We start from the raw sequence: 18,516 nt of genomic DNA on the forward strand, positions 1-18,516 counted from the left end.
CATTTAGCAGGAGCTTTTATCTAAAGCGACTTACCTTATTGCAGCTTTGGCAATAAATCTCTCCATTTTTCCCTGGAGGCAGTATGATTTCTCCTGTGGGTATTAGCTGGATCTGGAGCTCCATCATGATGTGTCTCTGTGACTTTGTATGAGTGTCCTTCTTCACTAGCAGCCACTCTGTTGTGAGGGGCGCTTCAACCCTCACTGGTGCTTCTGCTCTGTTTGGATACAGAAGAAAGAGGGACGATATTCATAAACGATGAGATATAAACAGAGAAAGATGAAGTAAATCAGGCTGTTGTAGAATTTACCCGTCGCTAAAAACAGAGAGTCGTTATAGATGTGTAAAGGGAGTCCAGGACTTGTCTCACAGCCAGATGTGCACTATAATTATAAGTTCCCTGACACTGAGCCGATCCGAGCGCTGAGAGTCTGCCGTCAGGGCTTCCTCTAGGCTTCAGCATCCTGTCCTCGACATTCCCGGGGTAAACACCGGAGGAGCCCACTCCATTTCCCCTGCACACACTTGAAGCAGATACACGTTACTGCCACATACTTCTAAAAAAAAGTCTTTCCTTTGAGTTTTGATGATGACAAGTCAAAGGAAATATCTTTTTTGGTGGAAAAGAGGAGAGTATTGGGGGCTGAATGAACATATGGCTTGACAGATAGGTGGTATAATGTCTTCCTGATTTGATGCAAACAATCTACTGACCTTTAGCCTGAAAACTTTGACCTCAGCATTGCTTTAGGGTCACATAGGTATAGAAAATGTATATGTATTATAGATTATATCTTATTATAAATTAATATACACACATATATCTTATGAATGAGAATATATATATATATATATACACACACACAGAATAGTATACAGGATATGTGTGTGTGTGTGTGTGTGTGTGTATAAATATATACATATATATATAAAATTTCTTTTTTTCTTTTTTTTTTCTCATTCATAAGACATGTCCTCAGTGTAAAAAAGAATAAATAGGTGGCCTATAATTTTACTATGATTTACTTAGTTAACATTCTGGGAACTTTCACAAGAACCCTTAAGAAAATGTAACTAGAGCATTAAGAATTGGTTTCCATAAAATAAACAAGCGGGAACAATATGCTAATGCTAGGGGAACATTCTGTTTTTGCTGGGATGTTCTTTTTAAGTTCCTCTCAATCTGTTTTAAATTAACACATTGTGCATCCTAAGGGCTTTTACATTGGAATATGATTTCCTGAAAACGTGATTGTCAGTGTTGGATATGTCTGTAAAATATAGCTTGTTGGAGGGGAAATGACAGAGACACACATCCTCTGACCTGTGACATTAGTTGAGACATTAATGATTTCTGGGCATCAACAGGAAAGAGTGGCCTTGGCATCCCATGTACAATATGATCTAAATTTGGGTAAAGACACGGATCTCTGTCAGCATAGCATTTAGTGCGTTACATAAAACTGACTTCTGAAGGTGTTATCTGCTGATGGTTTAATGACTTTAGTTGTCTTGCTTGCATATAGCCTGCTGTGATCACTAAAAACAACAGATGGTCAGCATAAGAGCAAAGAGAAGTAACAGACTGAATGAAAGATCACCACCAAACACAGATCAACTGCAGATGGTTTAGACTATGAGACTGTGAATGCTGGAGTAAGGATATCATGTTTGTAAAAGACAGAAATCGACTCATTTGAGGTGTGGTAGGTGAGAATGGGTTACAGGGCAAAGATAACTATGGGTGTTTTGACATGGTAAACAGTACTGTTATTGTTATGTAAGAGGCCATTTAGAATAGCTCTCTTAAATATAACTGGCAACAACTATTTTAGAGGAAAAAGGAAACATCACATATTTCAGTGGCATCCTATTTCCTCTGTCCTACAATAATTCTTTAGCAACTTTTACTGCGGCACTCCTCACAAATGTTGTAGTTTTTCTTAAATCTGACCAATAAAATGAATAGATTCAACGTATTTTGTTTTATCTCATATAACAATACATTTTCCTGTTACCTTAAAATGTGGCCAAGATATTTCTTATATTACATGGAAATTTAAACATATATGCATTTTTGTACCTGTACTAATAATTATTTAAAATGTATTAATGTATTTGCAAATAGCAGGGATTACGCGATAAAGTTGAAGTCTGATTGACTCGACTGCTTGGCTGTTGATGTCAACATATGCAGCAGCACCACCTGCTGGCGCGTTTCGTTGCGTTTCCAGCTTTAAAATGATATATAATGCATGTATGGCGCAAAGAGTAAATTTAACTAAATTGTTATTCCATATTGTTCCTTACAAAACAAAATGTTTTGCATTTAAACTTCAAAAGGCATTCATTTTGTGTGCATTCGTGGTCCTGTAAATGGAAATGTTTAGCCTGTTACCACTTGTTTCTGTAAAATGCGTTTTGCGGAATTGCAAATTAATTTAAGTTTAAGAGCAAATTAATTTTAAGTTTCAGCCTTTATTACTTTTAATATACCCTTAGGGACTCTAGACATTTAAAATGCTGGGGGAGGGACAGTAATTTTGAGAAAAGTATGATTAATACAACGTTATATAATACATTAATATTATTTCAATAGAAAATTTTGGTATAATTTTCTTAAAATAATGCATTTCAAAACGTTAACACACATTCAACCAATCTTAACAGTTTACAACTATAAATAACAGGGAACATGAAAGAGAAAAAAAGCACTTTTCACATCCGGTGTCATATCCGGAAGTTGGGCCCTACGCATTTTCTTACGTTCGGTTTCGTAAACACACATCATTTCCGTTGAGGCAGAATCCTCCAGATACGTAAAACGCAATCGTGAATCGAAAGACCATACGCACAACGTGCATGGTACGCCATTCCGTTGAGAACAAACCAAGCACACAACTACATTCACTGGCGAGAAACTGCTTTTAACAGTAAGCTATTTTGTTTTATACGAGCTCATGCTGCTTTTTATTTAATTATTTGTGATTCAAATGGTATTACTTTATCTCTGGTAATGCTTGTTTGCGGAAACAGTTTGCTAGTGTAATGTGCGGTAAGCTAAGCTAACATGCTAACTCCTGCTTTATTGAGGCCGACGAAACGAATGGTATTGCACATCCATACCTGCGAATCATAAATATTTTTATTTTAGCTCCAGAATGTGCAAAAGTGTACCTGTCGGATGTCTTTAATCATTAAACATTGGCTTGCGAGTTTCTATACGATAGGAAAACAATTCAGGCGCCATAGTCAAGTTAGTCGGCTAAGTTCATTGATGTGGTTTAGATATTTTGTTTAAAACGGATTCGCCAAACTTTCGCGTTTTAGTTAGGGTTTTCTTTTACAATCAAAAAAATTAGCATTTTCTTAAATTTCACTTATAGTGTGTGTTTGTTATGTGTTCGTAGTGCCGTGTTGTAATGCGTGCACCTTTAACGTGTTTCTGCGCTCATGCTTTGCAGTCTTTGCAGACTTCATGTTTTGTGCATTAACGTACTGTTTTTCTTCCAGTAGACGCTGCCATGGCAGCTGCATTCCCCTACAGAGGTGTTCCTGGGACAATGCCTCCAGGTGTTCCTCCACCTCCTGTTGTTGTACCAATACCAGATTACATGACCGAGGAGAAACTGCAAGAGAAAGGTAAATTCACATCACTTGATCCTGCAGTTCATTTTTAACTCTCTGTCCACACTAGCATTTTCCAAAAGTTTCGTCCACACTGGAACATTGGAAAACACTAAAATGATCTTACTGCGCATGCATAAAACATAATAAAAGCTCCCTGAGATGATACAGAGAGACCAGATATAATAAAGTGCTCAGGCTATTTTCCTGGCATAATTGTTTTTATTAGCAAAATATCTCACCACTTAATAATGCATCCAGGTCACGCTCAAATGCCATTTCACGTATGATCTAAAAAACAATCGCTCCATGTTTTACTGCAGGACAGCAATTGAGAGTACATTTTCTGTCATCTTTGCGGGGAAGTCGGCACATGCCTGTATGAACATAGATATCTATTGGTACAACGTCACATGACTAAACATCCGTTATTGTTTTCAAATACCTCCATTTTCATGGTCCACAATACAAAGCGAAAACTGAGCTTTTAAATATCTGAGAAAGCGTCTTCAGAATGCTCAGTTTCACAGGACAAAAATGTTGTCTCAGTGTGGATGGAAGGCCAAAACATGTAATGTATCCAGATTAGTGTAGACGTTTCCAATTTTGAATGTTTAGTGACATGTTTCCCTTTTGCTTGTTGCTTTGTTGTAGCTCGGAAATGGCAGCAGCTTCAGGCCAAACGCTATTCGGAGAAAAGGAAATTTGGCTTTGTGGATGCTCAGAAAGAAGACATGCCACCTGAGCATGTGCGAAAAATCATCAGGGATCATGGTGACATGACGAACAGGAAATTTCGTCACGACAAGAGGGTCTACCTTGGGTAAGCACATTTAAATTATAATGTATATTATATATATAATATTTATGCAGGTAGTTGTGTGTTTTGTATGTTCATTAGTAACAGAGTGGATTGCTTTTTGTCTGCAGGGCACTGAAATATATGCCCCATGCAGTGCTCAAACTGCTTGAGAACATGCCCATGCCTTGGGAGCAGATCAGAGATGTTCCTGTGCTCTACCACATTACAGGCGCCATTTCCTTTGTAAACGAAATCCCATGGGTTATTGAGCCAGTGTACATTGCTCAGTGGGGGTAGGTGACAGCATACGAACACATCACTTTTCATTTCTTCATTTTCAAACATTAAACCATCCAGCTTTTATTTAGGCAGAAAACGGCATAGAGCCCTTAAAGCTTTTCTTCATATTGCAATTTCAGATTTATTCAGAATTATCATGCAATCCTACTAAAAACTTATTTTTTTCACCAGCACAATGTGGATCATGATGCGTCGTGAGAAGAGAGACAGACGGCATTTCAAGCGCATGCGTTTCCCCCCGTTTGATGATGAAGAGCCTCCATTAGATTATGCAGACAACATCCTGGATGTTGAGCCTCTGGAGGCGATTCAGATGGAGCTGGACCCTGAGGAGGACTCTTCTGTTGTAGACTGGTTGTATGAGCATCAACCTCTAAAAGATACCACAAAGTGAGTGACAGTTACGATTGTAAAAATATGGTTTCCTTGTTTCTTTTGCTCATGATTTATCTTTTCCCTTCACAGATATGTGAATGGGACCACATACAGACGCTGGCAGTTCACTTTACCAATGATGTCCACTCTGTATCGATTGGCTAATCAGCTGCTGACAGACTTGGTGGATGGAAACTACTTCTACTTGTTTGACTTGAAGGCTTTCTTCACCTCCAAAGCTTTGAACATGGCCATTCCAGGGGGGCCCAAATTTGAGCCGCTTGTCAGAGACATTAATCTCCAGTACGTCCTTCCATGTCCTTCCTGTAGCATAATTGACTATTACTTTTTATTTTTTCTGGAAGTCTAACTTTTTATGGTTACAGGGATGAAGATTGGAATGAGTTCAATGACATCAACAAGATCATCATCAGGCAGCCAATCAGGACAGAATACAAAATTGCATTCCCTTACCTGTACAATAACCTGCCACATCATGTGCACCTCACCTGGTATGAAACACTATCATACCTATGGTTTTATTGTTCTATACATATTCTTGTGCTGAACCAATGATATCTGATGGTCCATGCAGGTACCACACACCAAACGTGGTGTTCATCAAGACTGAGGATCCTGATCTGCCCGCCTTCTACTTTGACCCTCTGATCAACCCCATCTCTCATAGGCACTCTGTCAAGGTCAGAAATTAAGCTGTTTAATTAAACGGTAGTTGTAAGTTTACTGGTTTCTTCCCACACTAATTGCAAGCTTGTGTTTTCTCTGTAGAGCCAAGAGCCACTGCCAGATGATGATGAGGAGTTTGAACTTCCTGAGTATGTAGAGCCATTCCTGAAGGAGACGCCCCTCTACACTGACAACACAGCTAATGGAATTGCGCTGTTGTGGGCACCTCGTCCATTCAATCTCCGCTCGGGAAGAACCAGGCGGGCTATTGATGTGCCTCTCATTAAAAACTGGTTTGTATTAAACATTTGCACACTGTAAGCGGTTCACACAGAAAACATTTTTGCATTCCATTGTGCTGCTTTTCCATTGTTTTTCTGTGTAGACATACATTAGATGTGGCACACGAGTTAAAAATGTAACTTTTAAATGTGCTTCTAGTTTTTTTCCACTGCCCTGTGTCTCGTTTTTAAATGCAAAAATGTGTTCTGTGTGAATGGCCACTAATCCATGTAGGATTTGAGTATTGCGAGACCATACAAGGCTATAATTTCTGAATAGAGGCTCTTGTTTCTCCAAACACCTTCAGGTATCGTGAGCACTGTCCTGCAGGCCAACCTGTGAAGGTGCGTGTGTCTTACCAGAAGCTCCTGAAGTACTACGTACTGAACGCTCTAAAACACAGACCACCTAAGGCACAGAAAAAGAGGTGAGGTTCCTGTTTCAGAGCTTGTTTTATGGAAGTTTGTTGATGGATTTAATGATGATTTTCATTTTTACTTGCCTTTTTCCTTCTATCTCATTTAGATACCTGTTCCGGTCTTTCAAGGCCACCAAATTCTTCCAGTCTACAAAGCTGGACTGGGTAGAAGTCGGTCTCCAGGTATGCCGGCAGGGCTACAACATGCTGAACCTGCTGATTCACAGAAAGAACCTCAACTACTTGCACTTGGACTACAACTTCAACTTGAAGCCTGTGAAAACCCTCACAACAAAAGAACGTAAGAAGTCCAGATTTGGAAATGCGTTCCACTTGTGTCGTGAGGTTCTGCGTTTGAGCAAGCTTGTGGTGGACAGTCATGTGCAGTACAGGCTTGGAAACGTTGATGCTTTCCAGGTATGTGTAGTTTCTGTGTAGCTAATCTGAATAATTTTCTCATTTTTTCATTACTAAAGTCTTCTATCTATCTTGTAGTTGTCAGATGGACTGCAGTACATCTTCGCCCATGTCGGTCAGTTGACTGGCATGTACCGCTACAAGTACAAGCTCATGAGGCAGATTAGAATGTGCAAAGACTTGAAGCATCTCATCTACTACCGCTTCAACACAGTGAGTAACACTCAATGCAAAAAAAATTAAATCTTTTTGTAGAGTGAATCAAAGTTTTCTGTAACTGTGTTTGGATTGGTGCTATGCCTTGCATCTAAAGTGACCTGTTTTTTTTAGGGCCCAGTTGGGAAAGGTCCAGGCTGTGGGTTCTGGGCTCCAGGATGGAGAGTCTGGCTGTTCTTCATGAGAGGCATCACCCCTCTTCTGGAGCGGTGGCTCGGCAATCTTCTGGCTAGGCAGTTTGAGGGTAAAATTAGGTTTTATTCGTATGTAGAAAGATGTAGTCAAATTTTACAAGTTAACAAGTACTAATTCATTGTGAAATGCCATGTAGGTCGACATTCTAAGGGTGTTGCCAAGACTGTGACCAAACAGCGTGTGGAATCTCACTTTGATCTGGAGCTGAGAGCTGCTGTGATGCATGACATCCTAGATATGATGCCTGAGGGTATCAAGCAGAACAAGGCCAGAACCATCTTGCAGCATCTCAGTGAGTCATGGAGGTGCTGGAAGGCCAACATCCCTTGGAAGGTAAATTTTTGGGCTTTTTTTTTTTTTTTTTTTTTTGCTGCCTGTTAATGGTATGGGATTCAATTTCAGAGTTTATCATTAAGTGATTACTTTTTTTTTTTTTCAGGTTCCTGGGCTTCCAACCCCCATCGAGAACATGATTCTCCGCTACGTGAAGGCCAAAGCTGACTGGTGGACCAACACGGCCCATTACAACCGTGAGAGAATCAGAAGAGGAGCTACTGTGGATAAGACTGTGTGCAAGAAGAACTTGGGACGTCTCACTCGACTCTACCTAAAGGCAGAGCAGGAGAGACAACACAATTACCTGAAGGTACATTTCTTGGGTAACACAAAATGTCATTTAAGACTTTGAATAGGCTGATGTTACCATGAAAGAACACATTGACAAGTGATTCATCTTTTGTCTTGTAGGATGGACCTTACATCACTGCTGAAGAGGCCGTGGCCATCTACACCACCACAGTGCACTGGCTGGAGAGTCGTCGGTTTTCTCCGATCCCCTTCCCTCCTCTCTCCTACAAACATGACACTAAGCTGCTCATCCTGGCTTTGGAGAGACTCAAGGAGGCTTACAGGTCAGGCCAGTCCCATAACAGCAACCAGGGTGGATGTGCTGATTTTGTACTTTTCTGACTTTGCTTTATTCCTTTTAATTTAGTGTGAAATCAAGGCTGAACCAGTCACAGCGTGAGGAGTTGGGTCTGATTGAGCAGGCCTATGACAACCCTCATGAGGCTCTGTCCAGAATCAAACGTCACCTCCTCACTCAGAGAGCCTTCAAAGAGGTTTGCACACATGCAACGTTTCAACGCATTTCATGTAACCACAAGGGTCATCTAAGCCCATTACTGGTCCTAGCTTGCATCTAAAGTGGTTCTTTTTCTCTGTAGGTGGGCATTGAGTTCATGGACCTTTACAGTCACTTGGTGCCAGTTTACGATGTTGAACCTCTGGAGAAGATCACTGACGCGTACCTGGATCAGTACCTGTGGTATGAGGCAGATAAGCGCAGGCTTTTCCCACCCTGGATCAAGCCAGCCGACACAGAGCCACCTCCACTGCTAGTGTACAAATGGTGCCAAGGTGAGAGGAAGTAACTGTGGTTGACCAGTATGTTTTTTTTTTTTTTTTTTTTTTGATGGCCGATGCCAATATCTTAGAAAGCAGTGTGGCTGATGTAAAGCTGACATGTTGACAGTGTATGAACTATTAGTTTATGCTTTATATTACTAACAATAGAGAGCCAAACATGTTAATACTTTTTATATATAACTCACTTTCTTTGTTTAACATTTTATATCTAATAATTTAAATAATTGTGAATTTCTGCTCAGATGCTTGCGTTCTCAGTGTTGTCAAAATGAAAGTCTGATTCATCATTTATCGGGCATTCAGAAACTCATCTGCTAATGCGAATAATTAAAACGAAGGCAAATACCATCGACCACTAATTGTGACTTGTTGTTTTGACAAAACATCAAACTATTTAATGTTATTGTAGAGATCCTGACATGGTATTCTGGATAAATGAGGATTAGTTAAGGATAATATTAAGTAATATTTCAATTTCATGTTTAACATTTCTAATAATGTGTGCTAGGAATCAACAACCTGCAGGATGTGTGGGAGACAGCAGAGGGTGAATGTAATGTCATGCTGGAGTCTCGCTACGAGAAGATGTACGAGAAGATTGACTTGACATTGCTGAACAGGCTTCTGCGTCTCATTGTTGATCACAACATTGCCGATTACATGACGGCCAAAAACAACGTTGTCATTAACTATAAGGTCTGTTCATTGCACATAATAGTCCATTGCTAAAAGTCATATTTCCCTCTTAATGCGTTTGAGAAGTTTATATTAGAAATTTCCATTCACTGCTTGGTTTGATTTTAGATATCTTTGTTTTCTCTTTACAGGACATGAACCACACAAACTCGTACGGTATCATCCGTGGCCTGCAGTTTGCCTCTTTCATCGTGCAGTACTATGGTTTGGTGATGGACCTGCTGGTGCTGGGTCTGCACAGAGCCAGTGAGATGGCTGGCCCTCCTCAGATGCCCAATGACTTCCTAAGTTTCCAGGACACAGCCACTGAGAGTGCCCATCCCATCCGTCTTTACTGCAGATACATAGACCGCATTCACATCTTTTTCAGGTTAGTAGTGCAAATGAAGGTAGTCTCCTGTTGTGCAGTATTGTGATTTTATTTCCAAAAGTTGCTGTTGTATGTTTTTTGAGCTTCTGGTTTTGTTGTGTGTAGGTTCTCTGCAGATGAGGCGAGAGATCTGATCCAGAGGTACCTGACTGAGCACCCGGATCCCAACAACGAGAACATTGTGGGCTATAACAATAAGAAATGCTGGCCCCGTGATGCTAGGATGAGACTGATGAAACATGATGTGAACTTGTAAGCGCTCTAGACTTTGGTTCTGAACACCTTAATAAATCATAGACAAATGCATGTGGTATAATTGATTCCTAATAATCGCACAGGGGCCGTGCTGTGTTCTGGGACATCAAGAATCGCCTCCCTCGTTCTGTGACCACAGTTCAGTGGGAGAACAGCTTTGTGTCTGTGTACAGCAAGGACAACCCTAACCTGCTCTTCAACATGTGTGGCTTCGAGTGTCGCATCCTCCCGAAGTGTCGCACTAGTTATGAGGAGTTTACGCACAAAGATGGCGTGTGGAATTTGCAGAATGAGGCAAGTAGAATTACAAAATCTGTAAAATAACTGTTGGCACATCAGAAAGGATGGTGGATAATTGTATGTCAATTTTTAGGTAACGAAGGAAAGGACAGCACAGTGTTTCCTGCGTGTAGATGATGAGTCCATGCAGAGGTTCCACAACAGAGTGCGACAAATTCTGATGGCTTCTGGGTCCACCACCTTCACTAAGGTATGAGCCTTGAACCTTAACAGCAAAACATCTATACTCACGTAATGGGTAACGGGAAGTAATTTGACACTCGTATTTCCCATTTTGCACATGTTTTTACATAATGTTGCTCTTTTCAGATTGTGAACAAGTGGAACACTGCTCTGATTGGTCTGATGACGTACTTCCGTGAAGCTGTGGTCAACACTCAAGAGCTTCTGGACCTGCTGGTGAAGTGTGAGAATAAGATCCAAACCCGTATCAAGATTGGTTTGAACTCCAAAATGCCTAGCCGTTTCCCTCCTGTGGTGTTTTATACCCCAAAGGAGTTGGGTGGACTGGGAATGCTTTCCATGGGACACGTACTAATTCCACAGTCTGACCTTAGGTAAGTTGTTTGCAGTTTCTGTTGTTGTTTCCTTGATCAGTTACAACTTACATTTAAATTAAAATGCAACCACAGATTCAGACGATTAATTTGAAATTCTGTTTTTTGCGCAGGTGGTCCAAACAGACTGATGTGGGCATCACTCATTTCCGCTCTGGTATGAGTCACGAGGAGGATCAGTTGATTCCTAATCTGTACCGCTACATCCAGCCATGGGAGAGCGAGTTCATTGACTCTCAAAGAGTTTGGGCCGAATACGCCCTCAAGCGTCAGGAGGCTATTGCTCAGAACAGGTACTGTCCTCTTAACCAAACCCAAATCTTGAAGATGATGATGTGTTCAAGCTTATTAATATGAATTTGATACTACACAGACGTTTGACACTGGAGGATCTGGAGGACTCCTGGGACAGAGGTATTCCACGTATCAACACCCTATTCCAGAAGGACAGACACACTCTTGCTTATGACAAGGGCTGGAGAGTCAGAACAGACTTCAAGCAGTACCAGGTAAAAGTCTTTCTATCTGGGAAACATTGCATGTTAACAGCAATGCCACACACCAGTCAGATTTATTTTGGTGGTGTTTTAAAAATTTTTTGAATGTGTTTTCAGGTTCTGAAGCAAAATCCATTCTGGTGGACTCACCAAAGGCATGATGGGAAATTGTGGAATTTGAACAACTACCGTACAGACATGATCCAGGCACTTGGAGGGGTGGAAGGCATTCTTGAGCACACGCTGTTTAAGGGAACCTACTTCCCCACCTGGGAGGGTCTCTTCTGGTAAGACCTTATGTTGCAATATATCCAGTACAGTTAACCCAAATATACTTTTTTGATTTGATAAACTTGATGAATTAAGCTTAAACTTTCAATTTAGTCATTAATTTTGGCAAACAAAATGTTTTTAAGATAAATTTATTCAACATTTTGATCTTCTATAGGGAGAAGGCCAGTGGTTTTGAAGAGTCCATGAAATGGAAGAAACTCACCAATGCTCAGAGATCTGGTCTGAACCAGATTCCTAATCGACGATTCACCTTGTGGTGGTCTCCTACAATCAACAGAGCCAATGTAAGTCTATAAGAAGCAACTACGTTTAGACAGAGCATTCAAAGCTTTTTCCCTCACCCCGTTTTTATTGAGACTCACTCATTCTCTTAATGTTCTTGTAGGTATATGTGGGTTTCCAAGTGCAGTTGGACCTCACTGGAATCTTCATGCATGGTAAAATCCCGACGCTCAAGATCTCTCTGATCCAGATCTTCAGAGCTCACTTGTGGCAGAAAATTCATGAGAGCATCGTCATGGATCTCTGTCAGGTAAAGAGATGTGCTTCCTTGGGTCAAGATATTATACAATGAATATAATACATGCTTATTTAATGAGACCCTACAATACAGCGTGAGTAGGTCTGTGGTTTTACACTTTAGACTGAACTTACTAACAATTGACTTATTCAGAGTTGTGCTGAAGAGTGCCATCAGTAAGCTTCTGTTGGCTTTTTGCAGGTTTTTGACCAAGAGCTCGATGCTTTGGAGATTGAGACTGTCCAGAAAGAGACAATCCATCCCAGGAAGTCTTACAAGATGAATTCCTCCTGTGCCGACATTCTGTTGTTTGCATCCTACAAGTGGAATGTCTCACGTCCCTCGCTTCTAGCAGACTCCAAGTATGTGACTAAGCTTAATAGATATGTTGAGTTCTAAGATATCAAGAGGAAGCATGAATATAAATGTCGCAAGTATAACCATATAGGAAATGCCATCATAGTTTCTTGCGTTTCTTTCTATAGGGATGTTATGGACAGCACCACCACGCAGAAGTACTGGATTGACATTCAGCTCAGATGGGGTGACTACGACTCCCATGACATTGAGCGATATGCCAGGGCCAAATTCTTGGACTACACCACTGACAACATGAGTATTTACCCATCACCCACTGGAGTCCTGATTGCCATTGATCTGGCATACAACCTTCACAGGTCTGTATTTTATATCATATTGTTTAGGTGATTTAAGAACAACTTTAGTTACACATCCCAAAAACAGTGACAGAGCTGCTGTTGAAGTATTTGATTTGCTCTCTCTATGTGCAGTGCTTATGGAAACTGGTTCCCTGGAGCCAAGCCATTGATCCAGCAGGCCATGGCGAAGATAATGAAGGCCAACCCTGCTCTGTATGTGCTGAGAGAGCGAATCCGCAAGGGTCTGCAACTCTACTCTTCAGAGCCCACTGAGCCTTACCTATCTTCCCAGAACTATGGAGAGCTCTTCTCCAACCAGATCATCTGGTTTGTGGATGACACTAATGTGTACAGAGTCACCATCCACAAGGCAAGTGAATTTAACATTATGAAGATGTCACTTACGGTTTTCATATTGTCATCGTCTTGGGTTGTGTGCTAAAATGTCTAATTTGTATCCATTTTATCCCTGTTTTAGACCTTTGAAGGTAACTTGACCACCAAACCAATCAACGGAGCGATTTTCATTTTCAACCCCAGAACTGGACAGCTTTTCCTGAAGATCATTCACACTTCTGTATGGGCAGGACAAAAGCGTCTCGGGCAGGTCAGTCTATCGAGCTGTCTTGTGTTTTGTCTCCATGCAGTTATTTTGTCTTTAGTAAGTGTTCTGCTCAAAGCAGTCACTCATTACGGAGTTGCACTTTTTCTGTTTTTGTAGCTGGCTAAGTGGAAGACTGCTGAAGAAGTGGCTGCCCTGATCCGATCGCTGCCTGTTGAAGAGCAGCCCAAGCAGATTATTGTGACCAGGAAGGGCATGTTGGATCCTCTTGAGGTTAGAAACACCCATTAAAACTTTAAAAGGCAAATTAGCTGTGTTAAAGCTCTGGAAAGTTCTTTAACACATCTATATATGTTAACTTTTAGATTAACAGTTGTCTGTTTTTCTCAGGTGCACTTGCTGGACTTCCCCAACATTGTAATCAAGGGTTCTGAGCTTCAGTTGCCCTTCCAGGCCTGTCTGAAAGTAGAGAAGTTTGGAGACCTCATTCTGAAGGCCACAGAGCCTCAGATGGTGCTGTTCAATCTGTATGACGACTGGCTGAAGACCATCTCCTCTTACACTGTAAATCTAGCTCTTATACTATAATTTTGACCCAACCATTTGTTGCTTCTGATGGTTACACTACTCATTATTATTATTATTATTATGTCTTTAACCATTGTACATTTTTGTTGCCTAGGCATTCTCTCGTTTGATCTTAATCCTGAGAGCACTTCATGTCAATAATGACCGTGCCAAAGTGATCCTGAAGCCTGACAAGACTACCATCACTGAGCCCCACCACATCTGGCCCACTCTGACCGATGAGGAGTGGATCAAAGTGGAGGTGCAGCTCAAAGATCTCATCCTGGCTGATTATGGCAAGAAGAACAAGTGAGTGCCATGCAACAAACGCTGACTTCTGAGTGTGTATGGAAAATATATATTTTAACTTTTTTCCCCCCTGTCTTTCTCCACAGTGTGAATGTGGCATCTTTGACCCAGTCTGAAATCAGGGACATTATCCTGGGTATGGAGATCTCTGCTCCATCCCAGCAGAGACAGCAGATTGCTGAGATCGAGAAGCAGACCAAAGAGCAGTCTCAACTAACGGCCACACAGACTCGCACTGTAAACAAACACGGAGATGAGATTATCACCTCCACCACCAGCAACTACGAGACGCAGACCTTCTCTTCCAAAACTGAATGGAGAGTTAGGTGTGTAAAGTTTTTGGATGTCACACTTGTCTTTTTAGTTGTTGAAACACAGCTAGACTTTGTTAAACTGTTTTCCTGATCTCACAGGGCAATCTCTGCTGCCAACTTGCACTTACGTACTAACCACATCTACGTATCATCGGATGACATCAAAGAGACTGGGTACACTTACATCCTGCCCAAGAACGTTCTGAAGAAGTTCATCTGCATTTCAGATCTGCGTGCTCAGGTTAGATGAAACATTGTCTTAACATGATTCCTCTTCCTTTGTTTCATTAGTAGTATCCTAAACCTTTTTCTGATCCCCCCCCCCCCCTTTGCATCTATATATATTTTTTTTATGCCTATAGATTGCAGGTTATCTGTATGGAACCAGCCCTCCAGATAACCCTCAGGTAAAGGAGATCCGCTGCATTGTAATGGTGCCACAGTGGGGTACGCATCAGACGGTTCACCTGCCCAACCAGCTGCCACAACATGAGTACTTGAAGGTCAGCATTTTACACACGCATATGTCTGTAGTTTGGTGGCGTCAGCAGTCTACGTTGTCCCCAGCCCTATCAAATTGTTTGAATGCTCTCTTTATCTTTCATAGGAAATGGAGCCTCTTGGATGGATCCATACACAGCCCAATGAATCACCCCAGCTGTCTCCTCAGGATGTCACCACTCACGCAAAGGTCATGGCTGACAACCCATCCTGGGATGGCGAGAAGACTATCATTATTACTTGCAGGTACATATTTAGCATACTAAGGCACTGTGGCTGTACTAACAACCCAGAGTGTAATGATTATCTGGTTAAAATGTATGACACTGCTTTTGTGGGTTTAACATTTGGTTTTGCTTACAGTTTCACTCCTGGTTCCTGCACGCTGACTGCCTACAAGCTGACTCCCAGTGGGTATGAGTGGGGTAGACAAAACACAGATAAGGGCAATAACCCCAAAGGTTACTTGCCCTCTCACTATGAAAGAGTACAGATGCTCTTGTCTGACCGGTTCCTTGGCTTCTTCATGGTGCCTGGCCAGGTTTCTTGGAACTACAACTTCATGGGTGAGCCTAGCTTTAAATTAATGATATATATATTATATATATATATATCTTAAATCATCCTTGCAGATGTGATAGTGTTTCTAACCTGTCCCCCCTCATTCTAGGTGTTCGCCATGACCCCAACATGAAGTATGACCTACAGCTGTCCAACCCGAAAGAGTTCTACCATGAAGTTCACAGACCATCTCATTTCCTCAACTTTGCTTCTCTGCAGGAAGGTGAACTCTACAATGCTGATCGTGAGGATATGTATGCATAATAGTACAAACAGCAACTATATAAAGTAAAAGCACCCAGCAGTCTAAATCAAAGCTTTTGTGCTGTTTTGTCACCAAGACTCACTCTTTACTGTTTGCAGTAATGTAAATGCTTAGAAACTCAAAGCATGTCATCTGTTTATTGCTTTATCATAATTGCCTGGTATTGAGTTGATTATGCACATTGCTGAAAGCACATTTTGTGCTTTCTGTCTGTAGATGTGAGATGAATTGCCATCTAAAATATCTGTATCGTTTTTCGTAATCGTTTGTAGTACATTGTGTTTTTTATGAATCTGGAATAATTTGTCTGTACCCTGTAGCTATGTTGTGCATCTGTTATGTACACTGTAGTTTGGGTTTAAATAAAGATTACCACTTTTATAAGAATTTGAGCTTGATTTTATTGTCATTTCTGTTGGTTTTGTGTATTAAAATCATTGCCGTGTCCACTGATGGAAAAGTAGCTGCTCTATCTAGAGCAAGGACACTATGCCTTCAGAGCAAACCAATCTGCATGCATATGTTACAGTTCACTGAGCAGCTCAGCCCTAAACATATGATATGGCAAGTGGTTTTTACATTTATTCCTTAAAGATTGTATTGACTTCAATCAGATACTAATGTCAGTACATTGTGATTAACGTTTGTGCTTAATGAGGCACCCAAGTGTGTCAACAAAAAGTTGATCCTGGTGATAAACTTAAGGAAATTGCTCTCCGGTGCATTCATGGATTAACATGTTTTAAGATCTGGAAATACAGTGCCACTGGCAAAAGAGGAAAAAAAGTAAATACATGTACAGGTGCTGGTCATATAATTAGAATATCATCAAAAAGTTGATTTATTTCACTAATTCCATTCAAAAAGTGAAACTTGTATATTATATTCATTCATTACACACAGACTGATATATTTCAAATGTTTATTTCTTTTAATTTTGATGATTATAACTGACAACTAAGGAAAATCCCAAATTCAGTATCTCAGAAAATTAGAATATTGTGAAAAGGTTCAACTTTGAAGACACCTGGTGCCACACTCTAATCAGCTAATTAACTCAAAACACCTGCAAAGGCCTTTAAATGGTCTCTCAGTATAGTTCTGTAGGCTACACAATCATGGGGAAGACTGCTGACTTGACAGTTGTCCAAAAGACGACCATTGACACCTTGCACAAGGAGGGCAAGACACAAAAGGTCATTGCAAAAGAGGCTGGCTGTTCACAGAGCTCTGTGTCCAAGCACATTAATAGAGAGGCGAAGGGAAGGAAAAGATGTGGTAGAAAAAAGTGTACAAGCAATAGGGATAACCGCACCCTGGAGAGGATTGTGAAACAAAACCCATTCAAAAATGTGGGGGAGATTCACAAAGAGTGGACTGCAGCTGGAGTCAGTGCTTCAAGAACCACTACGCACAGACGTATGCAAGACATGGGTTTCAGCTGTCGTGTCAAGCCACTCTTGAACAACAGACAGCGTCAGAAGCGTCTCGCCTGGGCTAAAGACAAAAAGGACTGGACTGCTGCTGAGTGGTCCAAAGTTATGTTCTCTGATGAAAGTAAATTTTGCATTTCCTTTGGAAATCAAGGTCCCAGAGTCTGGAGGAAGAGAGGAGAGGCACACAATCCACATTGCTTGAGGTCCAGTGTAAAGTTTCCACAGTCAGTGATGGTTTGGGGTGCCATGTCATCTGCTGGTGTTGGTCCACTGTGTTTTCTGAGGTCCAAGGTCAACGTAGCCATATACCAGGAAGTTTTAGAGCACTTCATGCTTCCTGCTGCTGTCCAACTTTATGGAGATGCAGATTTCATTTTCCAACAGGACTTGGCACCTGCACACAGTGCCAAAGCTACCAGTACCTGGTTTAAGGACCATGGTATCCCTGTTCTTAATTGGCCAGCAAACTCACCTGACCTTAACCCCATAGAAAATCTATGGGGTATTGTGAAGAGGAAGATGCGATATGCCAGACCCAACAATGCAGAAGAGCTGAAGGCCACTATCAGAGCAACCTGGGCTCTAATAACACCTGAGCAGTGCCACAGACTGATCGACTCCATGCCACGCCGCATTGCTGCAGTAATTCAGGCAAAAGGAGCCCCAACTAAGTATTGAGTGCTGCACATGCTCATACTTTTCATGTTCATACTTTTCAGTTGGCCAAGATTTCTAAAAATACTTTCTTTGTATTGGTCATTAGTAATATTCTAATTTTCTGAAATACTGAATTTGGGATTTTCCTTAGTTGTCAGTTATAATCATCAAAATTAAAAGAAATAAACATTTGAAATATATCAGTCTGTGTGTAATGAATGAATATAATATACAAGTTTCACTTTTTGAATGGAATTAGTGAAATAAATCAACTTTTTGATGATATTCCAATTATATGACCAGCACCTGTACTTTATTGCTATTATCTAGTGGTTGTCCTTGTCTTTTGCTTCAAATTGTTTTAACTCTATTTGTTAGATTCTCCTAAAGCCTGGAACACACCAAGCCGACTAAGTTTTCTCAGTGTGTTCCGCACCGTCAGCTGAAG

General features: G+C 41.0%; 2 protein-coding genes across 4 annotated transcripts in view; one reads left to right on the top strand and one right to left on the bottom strand.

Moving 5' to 3' along the window:
• Positions 1 to 515, bottom strand: part of myo1cb (myosin Ic, paralog b) — a 46,612-nt gene extending 46,097 nt beyond the window's left edge. Inside the window, exons 1-2 of the mRNA XM_051861499.1 lie at positions 312 to 515; positions 35 to 218 (exon numbers count right to left, since the gene is read on the bottom strand). Coding sequence (XP_051717459.1) covers positions 35 to 127 — 93 coding nt within the window. The 5' untranslated portion in view covers positions 128 to 218; positions 312 to 515. The remainder of the gene's footprint in view (positions 1 to 34; positions 219 to 311) is intronic.
• Positions 516 to 2,760: 2,245 nt separating this feature from the next.
• Positions 2,761 to 16,362, top strand: prpf8 (pre-mRNA processing factor 8). 3 transcript variants are annotated; one of them, XM_051861617.1, is made up of 42 exons: positions 2,761 to 2,934; positions 3,515 to 3,643; positions 4,283 to 4,451; positions 4,559 to 4,723; positions 4,902 to 5,120; positions 5,196 to 5,408; positions 5,492 to 5,617; positions 5,701 to 5,806; positions 5,895 to 6,085; positions 6,382 to 6,501; positions 6,600 to 6,909; positions 6,988 to 7,122; positions 7,240 to 7,369; positions 7,457 to 7,653; positions 7,760 to 7,966; positions 8,068 to 8,231; positions 8,315 to 8,441; positions 8,547 to 8,739; positions 9,257 to 9,444; positions 9,576 to 9,814; positions 9,920 to 10,066; positions 10,153 to 10,363; positions 10,443 to 10,559; positions 10,679 to 10,926; positions 11,040 to 11,219; positions 11,300 to 11,435; positions 11,541 to 11,710; positions 11,872 to 12,001; positions 12,103 to 12,249; positions 12,439 to 12,599; positions 12,723 to 12,914; positions 13,029 to 13,266; positions 13,375 to 13,503; positions 13,618 to 13,731; positions 13,849 to 14,022; positions 14,141 to 14,334; positions 14,421 to 14,660; positions 14,748 to 14,889; positions 15,011 to 15,151; positions 15,256 to 15,395; positions 15,513 to 15,715; positions 15,820 to 16,362. In XM_051861617.1, exons 2-42 carry the CDS (start codon positions 3,526 to 3,528, stop codon positions 15,972 to 15,974), a joined length of 7,026 nt encoding a protein of 2,341 aa, XP_051717577.1. In that variant the 5' UTR covers positions 2,761 to 2,934; positions 3,515 to 3,525; the 3' UTR covers positions 15,975 to 16,362. The 3 variants fall into 3 exon arrangements, with proteins under 3 accessions (XP_051717577.1, XP_051717578.1, XP_051717579.1); XM_051861618.1 differs by having other exon boundaries at positions 3,518 to 3,643; XM_051861619.1 differs by lacking the exon at positions 2,761 to 2,934 and adding an exon at positions 3,095 to 3,110.
• The last annotated feature ends 2,154 nt before the right edge of the window (positions 16,363 to 18,516 follow it).

This window comes from Ctenopharyngodon idella, chromosome 15 (genome assembly GCF_019924925.1).
Source record: "Ctenopharyngodon idella isolate HZGC_01 chromosome 15, HZGC01, whole genome shotgun sequence".
Lineage (NCBI taxonomy): Eukaryota > Metazoa > Chordata > Actinopteri > Cypriniformes > Xenocyprididae > Ctenopharyngodon > Ctenopharyngodon idella.

Coding starts and splice junctions, on each gene's coding strand:
- prpf8 (XM_051861617.1), top strand. CDS start 3,526: ATGGCAGCTGCATTCCCCTACAGAGGTGTTCCTGGGACAATGCCTCCA. Junction 6,910..6,987: donor GAAACGTTGATGCTTTCCAG/GTATGTGTAGTT, acceptor TCTATCTTGTAG/TTGTCAGATGGACTGCAGTA. Junction 8,740..9,256: donor AGTGTACAAATGGTGCCAAG/GTGAGAGGAAGT, acceptor AATGTGTGCTAG/GAATCAACAACCTGCAGGAT.